Here is a 16,222-nt window from a genome sequence, read left to right on the forward strand (position 1 = left end):
CAGTTCCCTCAGCCTCTCCTCATAAGTCATGTGTTCCAGACCCCTAATCATTTTTGTTGCCCTTCGCTGGACTCTTTCCAGTTTATCCACATCCTTCTTGTAGTGTGGGGCCCAAAACTGGACACAGTACTCCAGATGAGGCCTCACCAATGTCAAATAGAGAGGGACGATCACGTCCCTCGATCTGCTCGCTATGTCCCTACTTATACATCCCAAAATGCCATTGGCCTTCTTGGCAACAAGGGCACACTGCTGACTCATATCCAGCTTCTCGTCCACTGTAACCCCTAGGTCCTTTTCTGCAGAACTGCTGCCTAGCCATTCGGTCCCTAGTCTGTAGCTGTGCATTAGGTTCTTCCGTCCTAAGTGCAGGACCCTGCACTTATCCTTATTGAACCTCATCAGATTTCTTTTGGCCCAATCCTCCAATTTGTCTAGGTCCCTCTGTATCCTATCCCTGCCCTCCAGCGTATCTACCACTCCTCCCAGTTTAGTATCATCCGCAAATTTGCTGAGAGTGCAATCCACACCATCCTCCAGATCATTTATGAAGATATTGAACAAAACCGGCCCCAGGACCGACCCCTGGGGCACTCCACTTGACACCGGCTGCCAACTAGACATGGAGCCATTGATCACTACCCGTTGAGCCCGACAATCTAGCCAACTTTCTACCCACCTTATAGTGCATTCATCCAGCCCGTACTTCTTTAACTTGTTGACAAGAATACTGTGGGAGACCGTGTCAAAAGCTTTGCTAAAGTGAAGAAACAATACATCCACTGCTTTCCCTTCATCCACAGAACCAGTAATCTCATCATAGAAGGTGATTAGATTAGTCAGGCATGACCTTCCCTTGGTGAATCCATGCTGACTGTTCCTGATCACTTTCCTCTCATGTAAGTGCTTCAGGATTGATTCTTTGAGGACCTGCTCCATGATTTTTCCGGGGACTGAAGTGAGGCTGACTGGCCTGTAGTTCCCAGGATCCTCCTTCTTCCCTTTTTTAAAAATGGGCACTACATTAGCCTTTTTCCAGTCATCCGGGACTTCCCCCGTTCGCCACGAGTTTTCAAAGATAATGGCCAATGGCTCTGCAATCACAGCCGCCAGTTCCTTTAGCACTCTCGGATGCAACTCGTCCGGCCCCATGGACTTGTGCACGTCCAGCTTTTCTAAATAGTCCCTAACCACCTCTTTCTCCACAGAGGGCTGGCCATCTATTCCCCATGTTGTGGTGCCCAGCGCAGCAGTCTGGGAGCTGACCTTGTTAGTGAAGACAGAGGCAAAAAAAGCATTGAGTACATTAGCTTTTTCCACATCCTCTGTCACTAGGTTGCCTCCCTCATTCAGTAAGGGGCCCACACTTTCCTTGGCTTTCTTCTTGTTGCCAACATACCTGAAGAAACCCTTCTTGTTACTCTTAACGTCTCTCGCTAGCTGCAGCTCCAGGTGCGATTTGGCCCTCCTGATTTCATTCCTACATGCCCGAGCAATATTTTTATACTCTTCCCTGGTCATATGTCCAACCTTCCACTTCTTGTAAGCTTGTTTTTTATGTTTAAGATCCGCTAGGATTTCACCGTTAAGCCAAGCTGGTCGCCTGCCATGTTTACTATTCTTTCGACACATCGGGATGGTTTGTCCCTGTAACCTCAACAGGGATTCCTTGAAATACAGCCAGCTCTCCTGGACTCCTTTCCCCTTCATGTTAGCCCCCCAGGGGATCCTACCCATCCGTTCCCTGAGGGAGTCGAAGTCTGCTTTCCTGAAGTCCAGGGTCCGTATCCTGCTGCTTACCTTTCTTCCCTGTGTCAGGATCCTGAACTCAACCAACTCATGGTCACTGCCTCCCAGATTCCCATCCACTTTTGCTTCCCCTACTAATTCTTCCCAGTTTGTGAGCAGCAGGTCAAGAAAAGCTCCCCCCCCAGTTGGCTCCTCTAGCACTTGCACCAGGAAATTGTCCCCTACGCTTTCCAAAAACTTCCTGGATTGTCTAGTTTATTTAGATTGAATGTGTAGTTTAAAGTAGCCTCTCAGTCCTTAATTTAATTTACAACTTTTTTCCTGCTTCTGGGTACATAAGCTGGCCAAACTTGGACTCTGTATACCTGTAAATAGATTTTGGGGAGTCTGAACTGGGTGTAAGGGTATCTAGCTCATACTTCTGAATTTAGCCCCATACATCTCCACGTATCTCATACAAAAATCTCAGGCTTAGAGAAGACACCTAGGACTTGGTATAGTTGAAGCAAATGGGTATTGGCAACAAATGGGCAACAAATGTACAGATTGTTTAAAATATGCAAATATAATATTTCATTGGCCTGAGAATCTTACTTGTTGTCCATTGCTAATCAAATTAGGAAAGATTTACCTGCTTCTTGCCCCTAAAAATATCTGATATCAGGAACTCCTGTATTTCAGGGTGTATAGGAATGTATCATGATCCCAAATGTTTGGGAATCATAGGATTTCTTAAAGTCCTTCCTAGAACAATAATAGATCTCATTCTCTTGCTGTCTCTGCAAAGAACTGTCATAACTCAGACTAATTCTAAATGAGTTAGAAATCTGCCATCCATCTTCCTTTTTGGAGAAAGAACTCATTCACCTTCAGTGGTAAACCAATTGTGAACTCTTTGAAACATAAATTGTTTGCCAGTGAGAAGCTTGTTAACCTGGCCAACTCTCTTTGAGAGCAAACAAATAAATTCCCTGAGGTTCATTTTTTAATATGTGAATAACTTTCAAGTGAAATAACATCATATGCTGACTTCTGCTGAAGCAGTAAGCAGCTGGCTTTGAGTCTTGCCTTAGCATGTTATGACTGATGTCTGTATAAACTATTTCTCTTGACCTCTGAAGCAGACTTTGATCCACCATAAACGTATCAGCTATGTACCTAATTCTGCCTTTGAATACATGGGTGTAATTTCTACTGAAGTCAGTGGGAGTTACGTTCATATATGGGAGAGAAAAACTGAGTCCCAAGGCCCATCTGGAATAAACCAGCATAATTCCATTTACTTCAGTTGAGCTATACTGATTTACACCTCTTAGGATCAGGACCTACATCACTACAGTGAAGTTATTGACGAGAATGGCCTCTGTGTCAATCTTTTGGCTTTGTTTTTCAGTTCAAATATATAAAATATCTCCTTTCTATGGGCCATGTCTAGGAAGTCAGACAGTCTGTGTGTATCTTCCTTTAAAAACTTTTAACCAAAGTGTACAATTCTAGAACAGGGACACAATTTGATAGCTGCTTTCAACTACCTGAAAGGGGGTTCCAAAGAGGATGGATCTAGACTGTTCTTAGTGGTGGCAGATGATAGAACAAGGAGTAATGGTCTCAAGTTGCAGTGGGGGAGGTTTAGGTTGAATAGTAGGAAAACCTTTTTCACTAGGAGGGTGGTGAAACAGTGGAATGCATTACCTACAGAGGTGGTGGAATCTCCTTCCTTAGAAGTTTTTAAGGTCAGGCTTGAGAAAGCCCTGGCTGGGATGATTTAGTTGGGGATTGGTCCTGCTTTGAGCAGGGGGTTGGATTAGACGACCTCCTGAGGTCCCTTCCAACCCTAATATTCTATGATTCTATGAATACCCTAACAAGTATTATATATTAGTAAAGAAATTTTATAGAACATGTCTCATTCTCTGTTACATTGGACAGGACATTTAGAGACATTTCTATAGAATCCTATTGTCTCATGCCTTTTAAATTCTATGGGCTTTTCCCATAACAGTATGTACCAGAATGTTCCCATGAAAGAACTATCTATAATTCAGAATCTTTGCAAAAGGATGTGTTAAGCATTGATTACTGAAAAGCTGTAAATGATTTTCTCAGTCTGATCCTATGGCAGATCTATGAAATTTTTTCTTCTTTTCATTCTGTAGTTACAGGCTTGATTTCAGTTTTGTAATAGCCTGTAGGTGCCTTATTAATGTTGTGGAAAAAACTCACATATGAAAACTAAAAAAACACTGCAGTGTTATTTTTACTCTTGCAGTTAAAACCTCAATAAAAAGATTGACATACACTTATAGGATTATTTTATATCTATGAACTCCTTGGCTGGTGAATAAACAAGCCAAACCCTTTGTATAGTTATCACTTGTTTCTCTTGTTTTCTCTGGACTGTTTTTCTTTTGCTGTGTTTCCCAGTCAGCTGTCTTCCAGCCCTCTCCCTTTCTTCTCCTAAAGGAGATAATTGGTTTAATGCCAACAAAATCTTTGATGTGAGGACTTTAGAAACCTACTAAGGCAAGACTCAAACCTGCTCCTTTGCAGGAGGAACTTCATCCAGCAGGAGCTACTGGAAATTCTGTTTGTGAAATCCTAAAAATGTAAAGGTGGCCAGAGGGAGAGAATATGATTACAATATATTCTTATTTCCATTTCTCCATGCCCCCATTCCTAATACATCCTTCATAGCCATTGCAGAAATGCTGTTTTCAAGTGCTATTTCAACTGGCTCAAATAGACAGAGCTGCCATCATTTCCTGGAGTCAATTATCCTACGTTTTGATGGACCCTTCCCCATTAGCAAATGTTGACTGATGGTCAGGGTCAACATCACCCCATTTATAGTAATAAAAACAATGCTTGACACTTCTAGAACATTTCCCATCTGAGGATCTCTGCACACTTTGCAAATATTAGAGAATTAAGGGCCAGGTATTCAAAAGAGCTCAGCAATGAACAGTTACTATGTACTCTATTCTGTGTAATTTAAGTTCTTATATTACCTTCATCATTGTTATATGTGAATGCCTGTCAATAATGCATTAATCAAGGGGACTAATGTTTGTCACGTTCGGTTCATTCTCTCTCAATCCCCTGAGAGGTAGAGAAGTGTGTGTGCAGTGGAGTGTTTAGTTGTGGTAGAGTTTTGTTTTTTACAATGTGTACGGTCTCCCACAGTATTCTTGTCAGCAAGTTAAAGAAGTATGGGCTGGATGAATGCACTATAAGATGGGTAGAAAGTTGGCTAGATTGTCGGGCTCAATGGGTAGTGATCAATGGCTCCATGTCTAGTTGGCAGCCGGTGTCAAGTGGAGTGCCCCAGGGGTTGGTCCTGGGGCCAGTTTTGTTCAATATCTTCCTAAATGATCTGGAGGATGGTGTGGATTGCACTCTCAGCAAATTTGCGGATGATACTAAACTAGGAGGAGTGGTAGATACGCTGGAGGGCAGGGATAGGATACAGAGGACCTAGACAAATTGGAAGATTGCGCCAAAAGAAATCTGATGAGGTTCAGTAAGGATAAGTGCAGGGTCTTGCACTTAGGACGGAAGAACCCAGTGCACCGCTACAGACTAGGGACCGAATGGCTAGGCAGCAGTTCTGCGGAAAAGGATCTGGGGTGACAGTGGACGAGAAGCTGGATATGAGTCAGCAGTGTGCCCTTGTTGCCAAGAAGGCCAATGGCATTTTGGGATGTATAAGTAGGGGCATAGCGAGCAGATCGAGGGACGTGATCGTTCCCCTCTATTCGACATTGGTGAGGCTTTATCTGGAGTACTGTGTCCAGTTTTGGGCCCCGCACTACAAGAAGGATGTGGATAAATTGGAGAGAGTCCAGCGAAGGGCAACAAAAATGATTAGGGGTCTGGAACACATGACTTATGAGGAGAGGCTGAGGGAACTGGGATTGTTTAGTCTACAGAAGAGAAGAATGAGGGGGGATTTGATAGCTGCTTTCAACTACCTGAGAGGTGGTTCCAGAGAGGATGGTTCTAGACTATTCTCAGTGGTAGAAGAGGACAGGACAAGGAGTAATGGTCTCAAGTTGCAGTGGGGGAGGTTTAGGTTGGATATTAGGAAAAACTTTTTCACTAAGAGGGTGGTGAAACACTGGAATGCGTTACCTAGGGAGGTGGTAGAATCTCCTTCCTTAGAAGTTTTTAAGGTCAGGCTTGACAAAGCCCTGGCTGGGATGATTTAATTGGGGATTGGTCCTGCTTTGAGCAGGGGGTTGGACTAGATGACCTCCTGAGGTCCCTTCCAACCCTGATATTCTATGATTCTATGATTCTATGATACACTGTTCTGTATTTGTGTCAGAGAAGGCAGGTTGAAGAAGTGCGCCTTGCACTTGGGGAAGATGATGGTGAAGTTGTGATGGTCCTTGATTCTTGTGGAATTTCATTCCACAGTCTGGGACAAACCCCAGGAAAGTTTTGTCTCCTGTGCAGATGAGCTTTACCCTGATGGTAGAAAGTTCCATTGTGCCTGAGGAGCACGGCTGTTGAGCATGGTCTTCGTCCTGGAACATTAGCCAATCTTCTAAGGACGAGTGACCTGAAGAGGAGGACCAAGACCTTGAATTTGATTCATGATTCTATGGGAAGCCAGTGTGGAGAACAGGCCTCATATGCTCCCAATAACCTGTGCTGCTGAGGAGATGCACTGCGGTGTTCTCAGTGGCAGCTGTTGGGTGATGAGCACATTTGAAAATTTGTCATCTTCATTTAGGGGCTTAAAGGGGAGTTAAGCAATTCTGAAGCTCTGGCCACAAGCCTTTCAAACCACCAACACCCAGTAAGTTAAGAGAAGTATCTACCCACTTTACAGAGGAGAAAAAGAGGCAGAGACATTAAGGGCAGAATTTTTCAGCTTTGGGGACAAGTTTTCCACAGATGCAGAATTTCCAGCACTCCAAGGGACAAGGTGGGTGAGGTAATATCTTTTGTTGGACCAACTTCTGTAAAAGATATTACCTCACCACCTTTTTCTCTCTGATATCCTGGGACTGACACAGCTGCAATTACATTGCACACAACTCCCAGTGAAGTCAATAGAAATGCCTTTGGAAAACATACCATTTATTTAGGAGCCTAAGTTTAGGCACTGTCTAAAAACTGACTTAAGTGACTTACACAAGATCACTTGAGAAATCTGTGCCACTACTGGAAATAGAACCCAATGTTCTGACTTCCAGTCCTTTCCTTTAATGACTGGATTATGTTTTTCACAGTGGAAGGTGTCTTGTCTCTTATATAACACAGGTTACCTTTAGCTTTAATTGAGTCAGTCTTCAAAACAACTTCCAATCACAGGAAAAGAAGATTCACAAACTTGAACTAGTATTGTGCACCCTATGAACCTCCAGAACAGTTCGCAAGGTTCAAAAACCACTGACATCATGAGGTTAGCCCATCCCTATTGTATACAAATCATACAGTGTGTAAAATTACTCATAAAAGAGGTAGAGATCTTTCTAGATGGAGGAGATCATAAAAAATAGATTACTGTTTTCAAGAATACAGTTTCTTTTCTTCAGTGCCTTACATCCCCACAGATTTTATAGGGGTCATTCAATCACTGCAGAAATATATCCACCTCTGGTCTAGAACCCAGTAGTAAGTTAGCAGTACAGAGCAACACATCAGGATAGTAAGTGTGCACACACACACACACACACACACTCTCTCTCTCCTCTCCCCTCCCCTCCCCTCCCCCCAAAACGAATAAACCAGAGTGCAAGGGTGTTCCCTCTTTTCTTAGCTGGGCTAATGATGCAACTTGACCTGAGAATTCGCTTGTGTATGAGATGAATGTAGTGTCCTCATGCTGAGATGCCTTTGGAGAAATTAGCTTGTATTAATGTCTTCCCAGGAACTAGTGCAGAGTGCCCATAAACCAATGTCTCTCACAGTTAACAACCGATCTCTCTCTCTCTCTCTCAGGCCCGTCAGATTTTAGACCTGACACCTGTGAAGGAGCTGGTGAGCCTGAAGTGGAATATGTATGGACATCCCTATTTCTGTTTCCTGGCCTTGTTCTACGTGCTGTACATGATTTGCTTCACTATGTGCTGTGTTTACCGACCTCTGAAAGCTCGGTCAGAAAACAAAACGAATGACAGAGACAACACCATCTACGTCCAGAAAATGCTGCAGGTGCATTGTGTATGGGGATTGGCGGGCCACATGGGCACCAGTCTGAACCTATCGGGGAAATCCTACTGTCTCCTGACCTCAGTGGCTGCAGCTAGGCCTTATTTCATTTCCTCACCCTGTACTCTTTTTCAGAGCGGGAATACAGTTGGGGAAATTCTCTGTGTCCTATTGTCTTGGGTGCTCAGGCTGGACCTGGATGGCTCTTGTGGCCTCTCCAGACACGATAGTGTTCCCCCATACCAATCAGTAGCCCCTCTTTTTCTCCTTTCAGGAATCCTATGTGACATATGAGGATGAGCTCAGGCTGGTCGGTGAGCTGATCACAGTAATTGGAGCTGTAGTGATATTGATCTTGGAGGTAAGGACAACACTCTGAGTCATGCAGCCCTGGATTCTAATCAAGAGAGCGCTTACTTAAGCTAAACAGAGACTGGCCTGTGTTGGTGACTAAGTAGGGGCTATTCTTTGAACCCTAGTGCCTCAGCAGGGTCCTATGGAGCACTATGCTACGGAAGTGCCATCTATCAGATAAGACCTGAAACTGATGTTGTGACCACTTGGCAGTAAGGATTTCAGGCACTTCAGAGAAGAGTTAGGGTGTTGGCTCCACTGTTTTGGCCAAATGTAGCTCCACTTGGATCTGGGATGTTTGTGTAATGCTCTGTGCTCTTAAACAGCTTCCATGTTCCTCCCCATATGTTGCTGTATTTCCTGAATATCCAGGACAATTAGCTGTTAATTTAAGATCAATGGATGAACAGAACTCTATGTAAATTGAGAATTATCATTCTGATCATCTCCTTGTGCGTAACCCAGTTGATTCCCAAATTTAACAGAGTGTTCCTCTTAGATTCCAGATATCCTTAGAGTTGGAGCCACCAAGTACTTCGGACAAACCATCCTGGGAGGACCGTTCCACGTCATCATGTGAGGTTCCACCTCTTCAAATCTCATAAATAGCTTGTCTCTCATTTTCTATCCATCTGTTCTTTACCTTGTCATTAGACCTGCCCTCTCTCCCCTTCTGGGTGTTGCTTTTCTTTGCTTCTTTCTCTTTCTGCATCAGTTTATGTGCATGAGAGAGACACCGAGAGAGAGATGCCGACAGCCAGGCAAGTGAGCAAGCACAGATGAGCATAAAGATATCACTAGCCAGTTTTCATCTAGATGTGGAACAGAGTGTACCTGTGTGTGAACAGAAAGGAAAGAAGGATGATTTGATTCCCATGCTGATCCTCCTGTCTCTCCCTCTTCCTCTACAGCATCACCTATGCCTGTATGATCCTGGTGACCATGGTGATGCGTCTCACCAGCACCACTGGAGAGGTGGTCCCCATGTCCTTCGCCCTGGTGCTGGGCTGGTGCAATGTCATGTACTTTGCACGAGGCTTTCAGATGCTGGGACCCTTCACCATCATGATTCAGAAGGTAAGGACAACACAGCCTTGTTACACAGAGACTGATCCCAGTACACAAGTCCAGAATGTGGAAACCAGAAGAACAGACTTCCTCCAACAGCATTTATATTAGAACATCGGAATGAGGTCTTTTCTGTGACAGGAAGAACTCAGGGTCTTGCCCATACGGGAAAGATGCATGTCTTTTCCAGTGGACACAGGTGTTAGCCATAAGGGCTTTCTGATGCTCCTTTCTTCAACATACCTGTAACAGCAGATATATTTAGCATCACACAGTGAGAAGGGGGAAAGGTCTTTGGGTTGGTGGGAAAGTCGGGTCTCATGGCAACTATACTTGTCGCTTTGCTCTGCAGATGATATTTGGAGACCTCATGCGCTTCTGCTGGCTCATGGCGGTGGTGATACTTGGCTTTTCATCAGGTGAGACCATAATTTGTAAACCAGGCTGTGTTCCCTCTGCTGTCTCTCCATGTCTTATCTGGGTAATTCAGCCTAGCATCACCTTGTCCTCTGTGAGAGAGCCAGCTAGGGCTGTGACAACATCTGGCTTCTATTTCTACTCCTGGGGCAATTCTGCACCACTGCTCGCATGCAGAATTAATATCTGCGGTAGATTTCTTTGCTTTCACACAGAAAAATGACTTTCTGATGGGGAAGCAAAGGGAAAATGAAAGAGTGGCCATGCGCCCCTCCCCAGCAGCACGGGCACATTGTTTCATGTGCCTGGAGCAGCCAGCAAAGAGGTAAATCACTGAGGGGGGTCAGGACTGGGGACACCCCAACTGGTGCCAGGTCAGACCCACCCCTCATCCACCCAACACCCATGCATCTATAGTCAGACTCCCTATATCCAGATCCTCTGCTGAGCCTCAACCCCTGAATCTGGAGCCCCCTGAACCTGGACCACCCCACCCTCCTCGAGCCCCACCCTCACACACCTAGCTCACGGGACACCCTGACCAGTGGTTCCTATCCTGCACTAGGATCAGCTGCTAGTCCCAGCTGGGCTGAGGGTGGGGGAGTAGCGTATTTCCCCTGCATGGAGTAGCTGATGCCAGAGAGGGGTAAGACCCATCCCAAGAAACCTCCCACAGCTCCGCAACCCCTCCCCCACACCTTCCTGCTCCCATCACTCCTCAGCCACCAGGGAAGGGGTCACTGTATGGAGAGCTGCTCCCCCATCCACCCACCATCCGTGCATTTGAGGGCCCCCAAACCCAGACCCTCCTGCTGAGCCTCACCCCCAGAACCCAACTCCCACCGCATCTGGACCCCTCCTCCTTGCAAACGGACCCCCGCACCCAAACCCTGACTCACCAACCCCCAACACCTAGATCTCCCCTGCCAAGCCCCACCCGCCTGCATCTGGACCCTCTCTGCTGAGCCTACCCCCCTGCATCCAGACTCCCACCTCTGCAATCAGACCACCCCTGCTGAGCCCCCCGCACTCGAACCCCCTCCCCAATGAGCCTCACCCTCCATGCACCTCGACCACTCCAATGAACCCCCCCCCGCACCTGGACCCCCAACCCCACTGAGCTCCAAGCTGCACCCAGATGCCCACCCCACCAAGCCACACTACCCCACCACCCAGACCCTGGTCAAGCTCCAACAACCTTCACTTGGGTCCCCCTGCAGAGTCCCATTGCTCCTGCACCTGGAACCCCACAGCGAGCTCCTGTGCATTCAGATTCCCCCACACCCAGTTTGCCCCACACAGAACCCTCTCACCCTACACCTGGATTCCTCCACACTAAGCCCCTCCATACTTGTATCCTGCTGGGCTGAGCCTGCCTGCCCCCATCTGATGTGCCTGGTGCGGAGGGGCAGGGCCCAGGGTGTTTCTGGGGCAGGTCCGGGCCTTACGCTATGTCAGGATCAGGTGCAGCCTCACCACCAAGTCCATGTCCTGGGGGTGGTGGGGTCTGCAGGGTGATCTCCCACCTCCATGCAGCCAGTGGCCTGTGCTCCCCACTGCTGTGCTGGAGCCTTCGCATTTATTTGTGGACAAATCAAATTGCAGAATTTTGCAGAATTTTAAAATATTGTGCACAGAATTTTTTTTTTTGGCACAGAATTTTTAATTTTTTTGGTGCAGAATTTCCTCAGGAGTATATTTCTGTGGAAATGATGCTAGAACTTTCCCCAGCATGGCCTTCTGCTATGTCACAGCTTGTTTATTATTAATTGCTTATATTACTGTTAAGCCCAAAGGTCCCAGTCAGGAATTAACTCCCATCATGCTGTGAGTTACACACAGAGATAGACATAGTCCCTGTCCAGAAGATCTTACACTCCAAGAATCCCCATTCTGACCCCACCCCTCAGATTCTCTTTTGCTGACCACAGGGCATTATTCCTATTTTAACTTTCTCTCTCTTCCTTTCCTCCAGCCTTTTACATAATCTTCCAGACAGAGAACCCCACAGAGCTGGGCCAGTTCTACAGCTATCCGATGTCTCTGTTCACCACCTTTGAGCTCTTCCTCACCATCATTGACGGGCCTGCCAACTACAGTGTGGACCTGCCCTTCATGTACAGTGTGGTGTACTTTGCCTTTGCTGTCATCGCCACCCTCCTCATGCTCAACCTGCTCATCGCCATGATGGGTGACACCCACTGGCGCGTGGCCCACGAGCGGGACGAGCTTTGGAGAGCACAGGTGAGGGCCCTGTCGTGTTAGGCCATGCAATGGAGAAATCTTTCCAATACAGAATGAGGAGAGTTGGCCCTGGTGGAAGTGCTGATAGGTGCAGCTACTCGCTCCTGCAGTGCAAAGAAGCATGGCCACATCACCCCCATCCTTACACGGCTCCATGGGCTGGGCCTCCCATTCATTTCAAGATTCAGTTTAACTCACCACCACCTCGATAGGTCTGCTCCAGCCTATCTGTCTCCTGTCTCATGCCCTCTGCATATCAAGTACCATCTTTTCTGTTCCTTCACATAATAGGGGCACTCTCGGTGTGAGAGCCTTCTCTTCTGAAGCTCCTGACATCTGGACCAGCCTTTCTGTCTCTTTGTGCCCTATCCACATCTCCATATCATTTCAAACCACCATCCAGAAACCTGTTTGTCCTCTCTTGTCCATCCCAACCCCTTTATATTCCTCACTTACTAACACTCCTCATAGATTCACAGATTCCAAGGCAAGAAGGGACATTGTGATCCTCTAGTCTGACCTCTTATAAGAACACAGGCCATAGAACTTCCCCTAAATAATTCCTAAAGCATATCCTTTAGGGAAAAAAAACATTCAATCTTGATTTAAAAATTGTGAGTGATGGAGAATTCACCACGACCCTTCGTAAATCGTTACAATGGTTAATTACTCTCCCCATTAAAAAATGTACATCTTATTTCCAGTCTGAATTTGTTTCACTTCAATTTTTAGCCATTGGATCATGTTATACCTTTTTCTGCTACCTCCTGCCTTTCCAAGACAGACCAGGAAGTTTAATGGTTGACTTTCCTGATGTTGCAGGGTATTGAGTTCCTGATGGTAACTAGACACTCACCCTGCTCATGGCTGTAATATTTGCATAAGCACAGTGGCATCTCCTATAGACTGTGCACTGACTGGCTTATTTCCTGCCACCGTGTGTAAGGGGGAAGAACATTCCATTTTCTGTTGTTTGAAGATGGTCCATGGTTTGCTCAACCCTTGGTGAAATTAAAGCAAAAATACTGAGCAACCATTTAGTAGACAGGATAGAGATGCTGCCTCTCTTTCCTTCAGTGCCTCTAAACCAGGGGTGGGCAAACTTTTTGGCCCAAGGGCCATATCGGGGTTGCGAAACACTATGGAGGGCCAGGTAGGGAAGGCTGTGCCTCCGCAAACAGCCTGGCCCCTGCCCCCTATCTGCCCCCTCCCACTTCCCACCCCCTGACTGCCCCCCTCAGAACCCTCGACCCATCCAACCTTGTCCCCTGACCACCCCCTCCCAGGAACCCCCACCCCAACCGCCCCCCCGGGACCCCATCCCCTATCCACCCCACCCCCCCGCTCAATGTCCCCTGACTGCCCCGACCCCTATCCACACCCCTGCCCCCTGAGAGGCCTCCCCGGAACCCCTGACCCATCCAACCCACCCCCCCGTCCCCTGGCCGCCCCTCCTGGGAACCTCCCCCAGGACCTCCCCCATCCAACCCCCCTTCCTGGGACCCCCTGGGAGCCCCCCATCCAACCTCCCCTGCTCCCTGTCTCCTGACCACCATCCCGAACCTCCACACCATCCAACCGCCTCCTGTCCCCTGACAGCCCCCCGGGACCTCCTGCCCCTTATCCAACCCCCCCTCCCCATGCCCCCTTACCAGGCCGCTCAGAGCAGCAGGACAGGCTTATTGGAAAGCCTGGGAGGTGGGCGGGTGTAAGTTGTGCTGCCCGCGCAGCGGCATCACTGCAGGGGAGGGGGGACAGTGGGGGCAGGGCGGGGAGTAAGCCTCCCTGGCTGGGAGCTCAGTGACCAGGCGGGACGGTCCCACGGGCCATAGTTTGCTCACCTCTGCTCTAAACTCTGCTCATGGAGTCGTCAATGATTTTCAAAATGAGGTTTTTCAGATAGTGTTTTGGGTTATTTTTCTTATTTTCCTCTCTCTTATTTGGAAAGGTTGTTGCCACTACTGTCATGCTGGAACGGAAACTCCCACGATGCCTCTGGCCTCGCTCTGGGATCTGTGGACGGGAGTATGGACTAGGGGACCGGTGGTACCTCAGGTGAGTTCCCCTCTCCGACATGTCCTTTGTGGATGTGCATGCATGTGCATGTGTGCACACAAAAGAGCTGGTTAGAAAATGGATTTTCCATCTTGTGAAAAGTTTCAAGATTTCAAAAAAATGTTCATACTGAATCAAGACCAAAAACCAAAATTATGACATTTTTCACAAAATGAAATTTCAAAAAACATTGATTTCAAGTCAATTGAAATAATTTGTTTTGATAAGTTTGAAATGTTTTGCTTAAATTTTGACCCTTCCATTATTTTTTATATAAAATACAGTAAATTTCATACAAAAAGTAATTTCAACATGAAAAATTGAAACTTTTCATCCCTGGAATGTCAAAATGGGACACTTGGACATGGTCACAAAAACAGATTTCCATTTTTTGTCCAAAAGGATGTTTTGTTGAAATCAATAGGATTTTGCAAAAAAAAAAAAAAAAAAAAAATCATTTTAATCGAAACAGTATTTTCCAGTGAAAAGATTGTTTGCCTAAAACTTTCTGGCCAGCTGTAGCAGGGGTTGGACTAGACGACTTCCTGAGGTCTCTTCCAACCCTAATCTTCTATGATTCTATGATACACCCACCTGTGAGGAAATTGCGCAGCACAGAGAAAGAGAAGGGGACAGCGTCACAATGCAAGGAATGAGATTGGGACTAGCTGGCTCCAGTAGCTCAGGGAATGGTCCATGAAGCTATTCCGCCATACAGATTCCAACCTGGCTTAGGACAGAGCTGGCTAAGCACTGGTCCCATTAGAGGCAATTCAGGCTGTAGCCCACAAAAGCTTATGCTCTAATAGTAAGGTGCCACAAGTACTCCTGTTCTTTTTGGGAAGAGGAAGTAGATTTGGGGTCAAGTCGAGCAAGTCCACCAAGAATTTGCAGTTGGTCAAAGGGAAAGGAAGAAGGTGTGGTTAGGAAATCAGTAAAGGGGATAGAGAACTGGGGAGCAGGGGGGAAACAATGCCAGTGAAGGTTTTGGGGCAGTGGGGAGAATGGATAGAAGCCAGTGGAGGTGGTGGGTCTCCTTCAATAGTGTGTGTGTGTGAACAGGAGGAAGCTAAAGGAGCTCTGCTTGTGACAAGTTCCCCCATGGATGTGCTAAGCCTTGTGCTGGATGTGGTGTTGGGAGAGGGCTGCTTGGTGGAGCTGCTAGTGGTTGTTGAGAAGCTGGGATGTTTCTGGTGTATTCAACTTCTTCTCATCTTTCTACAGGGTAGAAGACAGGGTCGATCCCAACAAGCAAAAGATGCATCGTTACACAGAAGCGTTTAAGACCCAGGATAAAGAGAACTTTGATAAATACTCAGAGAACCTGGATGGGGAGATCCCCTACAAGAAGGACCTAGCACCAGTTGCTGCTTCAGTGTCCCGGAGCACATCCCAGAGCAGTTCCCACCGTGGCTGGGAGATCCTGAGGCGTACCACCTTCAGACAACTTCAAGGGGAAGTCAACCATGCCATGGAAGAGGAGGAGGTCTACCATGTCTGAGACACATCTCTGCTGACTCCACAACGTGGATGCCCTGTGCTGAAGCAATTACCTTCTCCAGATGCCAGTGGAAACTACAGTATGGACACCACACTCCATAGCTATTAAGAGCTCTCCAGATGCAACAGGATTGCTCCATGCTGCAGGATGGATACTGCTGCCCAAGTCTCCTCTCCCCCTCTTCCATGTGTCCTTGTTGCTGTGTTGGCTAGGAGCTGAGTTGATGAGTTTGTTATTTGTCCAGCTCTGTAACTCTCCACAGAAACAGACAGAAAAATGTTCCAGCCCTGGGGTTTCATCCATTTACAGGAGATCCTGACTACAGGGCAACTATGAACTGATCAGTAACTCCTCTCTCGCCCTGTGATACATGGTATATTCCTTCCCTCAGTCCCACAAAGACCACAGTGCTTTCTGAATTGAGGAGAGCTGACTTGGGAGATTTTTTTGGTACAGAACTGAAAACAATATTTAAACTCAGGAAACTAGTAGCAGCTGACACTGCGGTGATTAAAGGGAATGTCCCCATACAGCTGGCATTCAAGAAGCTGCCAGATGTCCCTCCCTGAAGAAAGACAAACCTCTATTAGTGGCATTTTCCACACTGCTACTCGAGGAGGGACTGAGTGTTTTTCTGCCATATGAATGCACTTTAATCATATTTGTTACAGA

At 46.8% G+C, this 16,222-nt stretch overlaps 1 protein-coding gene across 1 annotated transcript in view; it reads left to right on the plus strand.

Moving 5' to 3' along the window:
* The window catches only part of LOC311529793 (transient receptor potential cation channel subfamily V member 6-like), a gene marked incomplete at its 5' end in the record, with an annotated part of 40,155 nt that extends 24,398 nt beyond the window's left edge, over positions 1-15,757 (plus strand). Inside the window, 8 exons of the mRNA XM_084646010.1 lie at positions 7,702-7,914; positions 8,186-8,272; positions 8,765-8,841; positions 9,177-9,342; positions 9,686-9,752; positions 11,726-11,994; positions 13,943-14,049; positions 15,274-15,757. Coding sequence (XP_084502136.1) covers positions 7,702-7,914; positions 8,186-8,272; positions 8,765-8,841; positions 9,177-9,342; positions 9,686-9,752; positions 11,726-11,994; positions 13,943-14,049; positions 15,274-15,550 — 1,263 coding nt within the window. The 3' untranslated portion in view covers positions 15,551-15,757. The remainder of the gene's footprint in view (positions 1-7,701; positions 7,915-8,185; positions 8,273-8,764; positions 8,842-9,176; positions 9,343-9,685; positions 9,753-11,725; positions 11,995-13,942; positions 14,050-15,273) is intronic.
* Between the last annotated feature and the right edge of the window lie 465 nt (positions 15,758-16,222).

This window comes from Lepidochelys olivacea (genome assembly GCF_965140295.1).
Source record: "Lepidochelys olivacea isolate rLepOli2 genome assembly, chromosome: 1".
NCBI classification, from domain to species: Eukaryota; Metazoa; Chordata; order Testudines; family Cheloniidae; genus Lepidochelys; species Lepidochelys olivacea.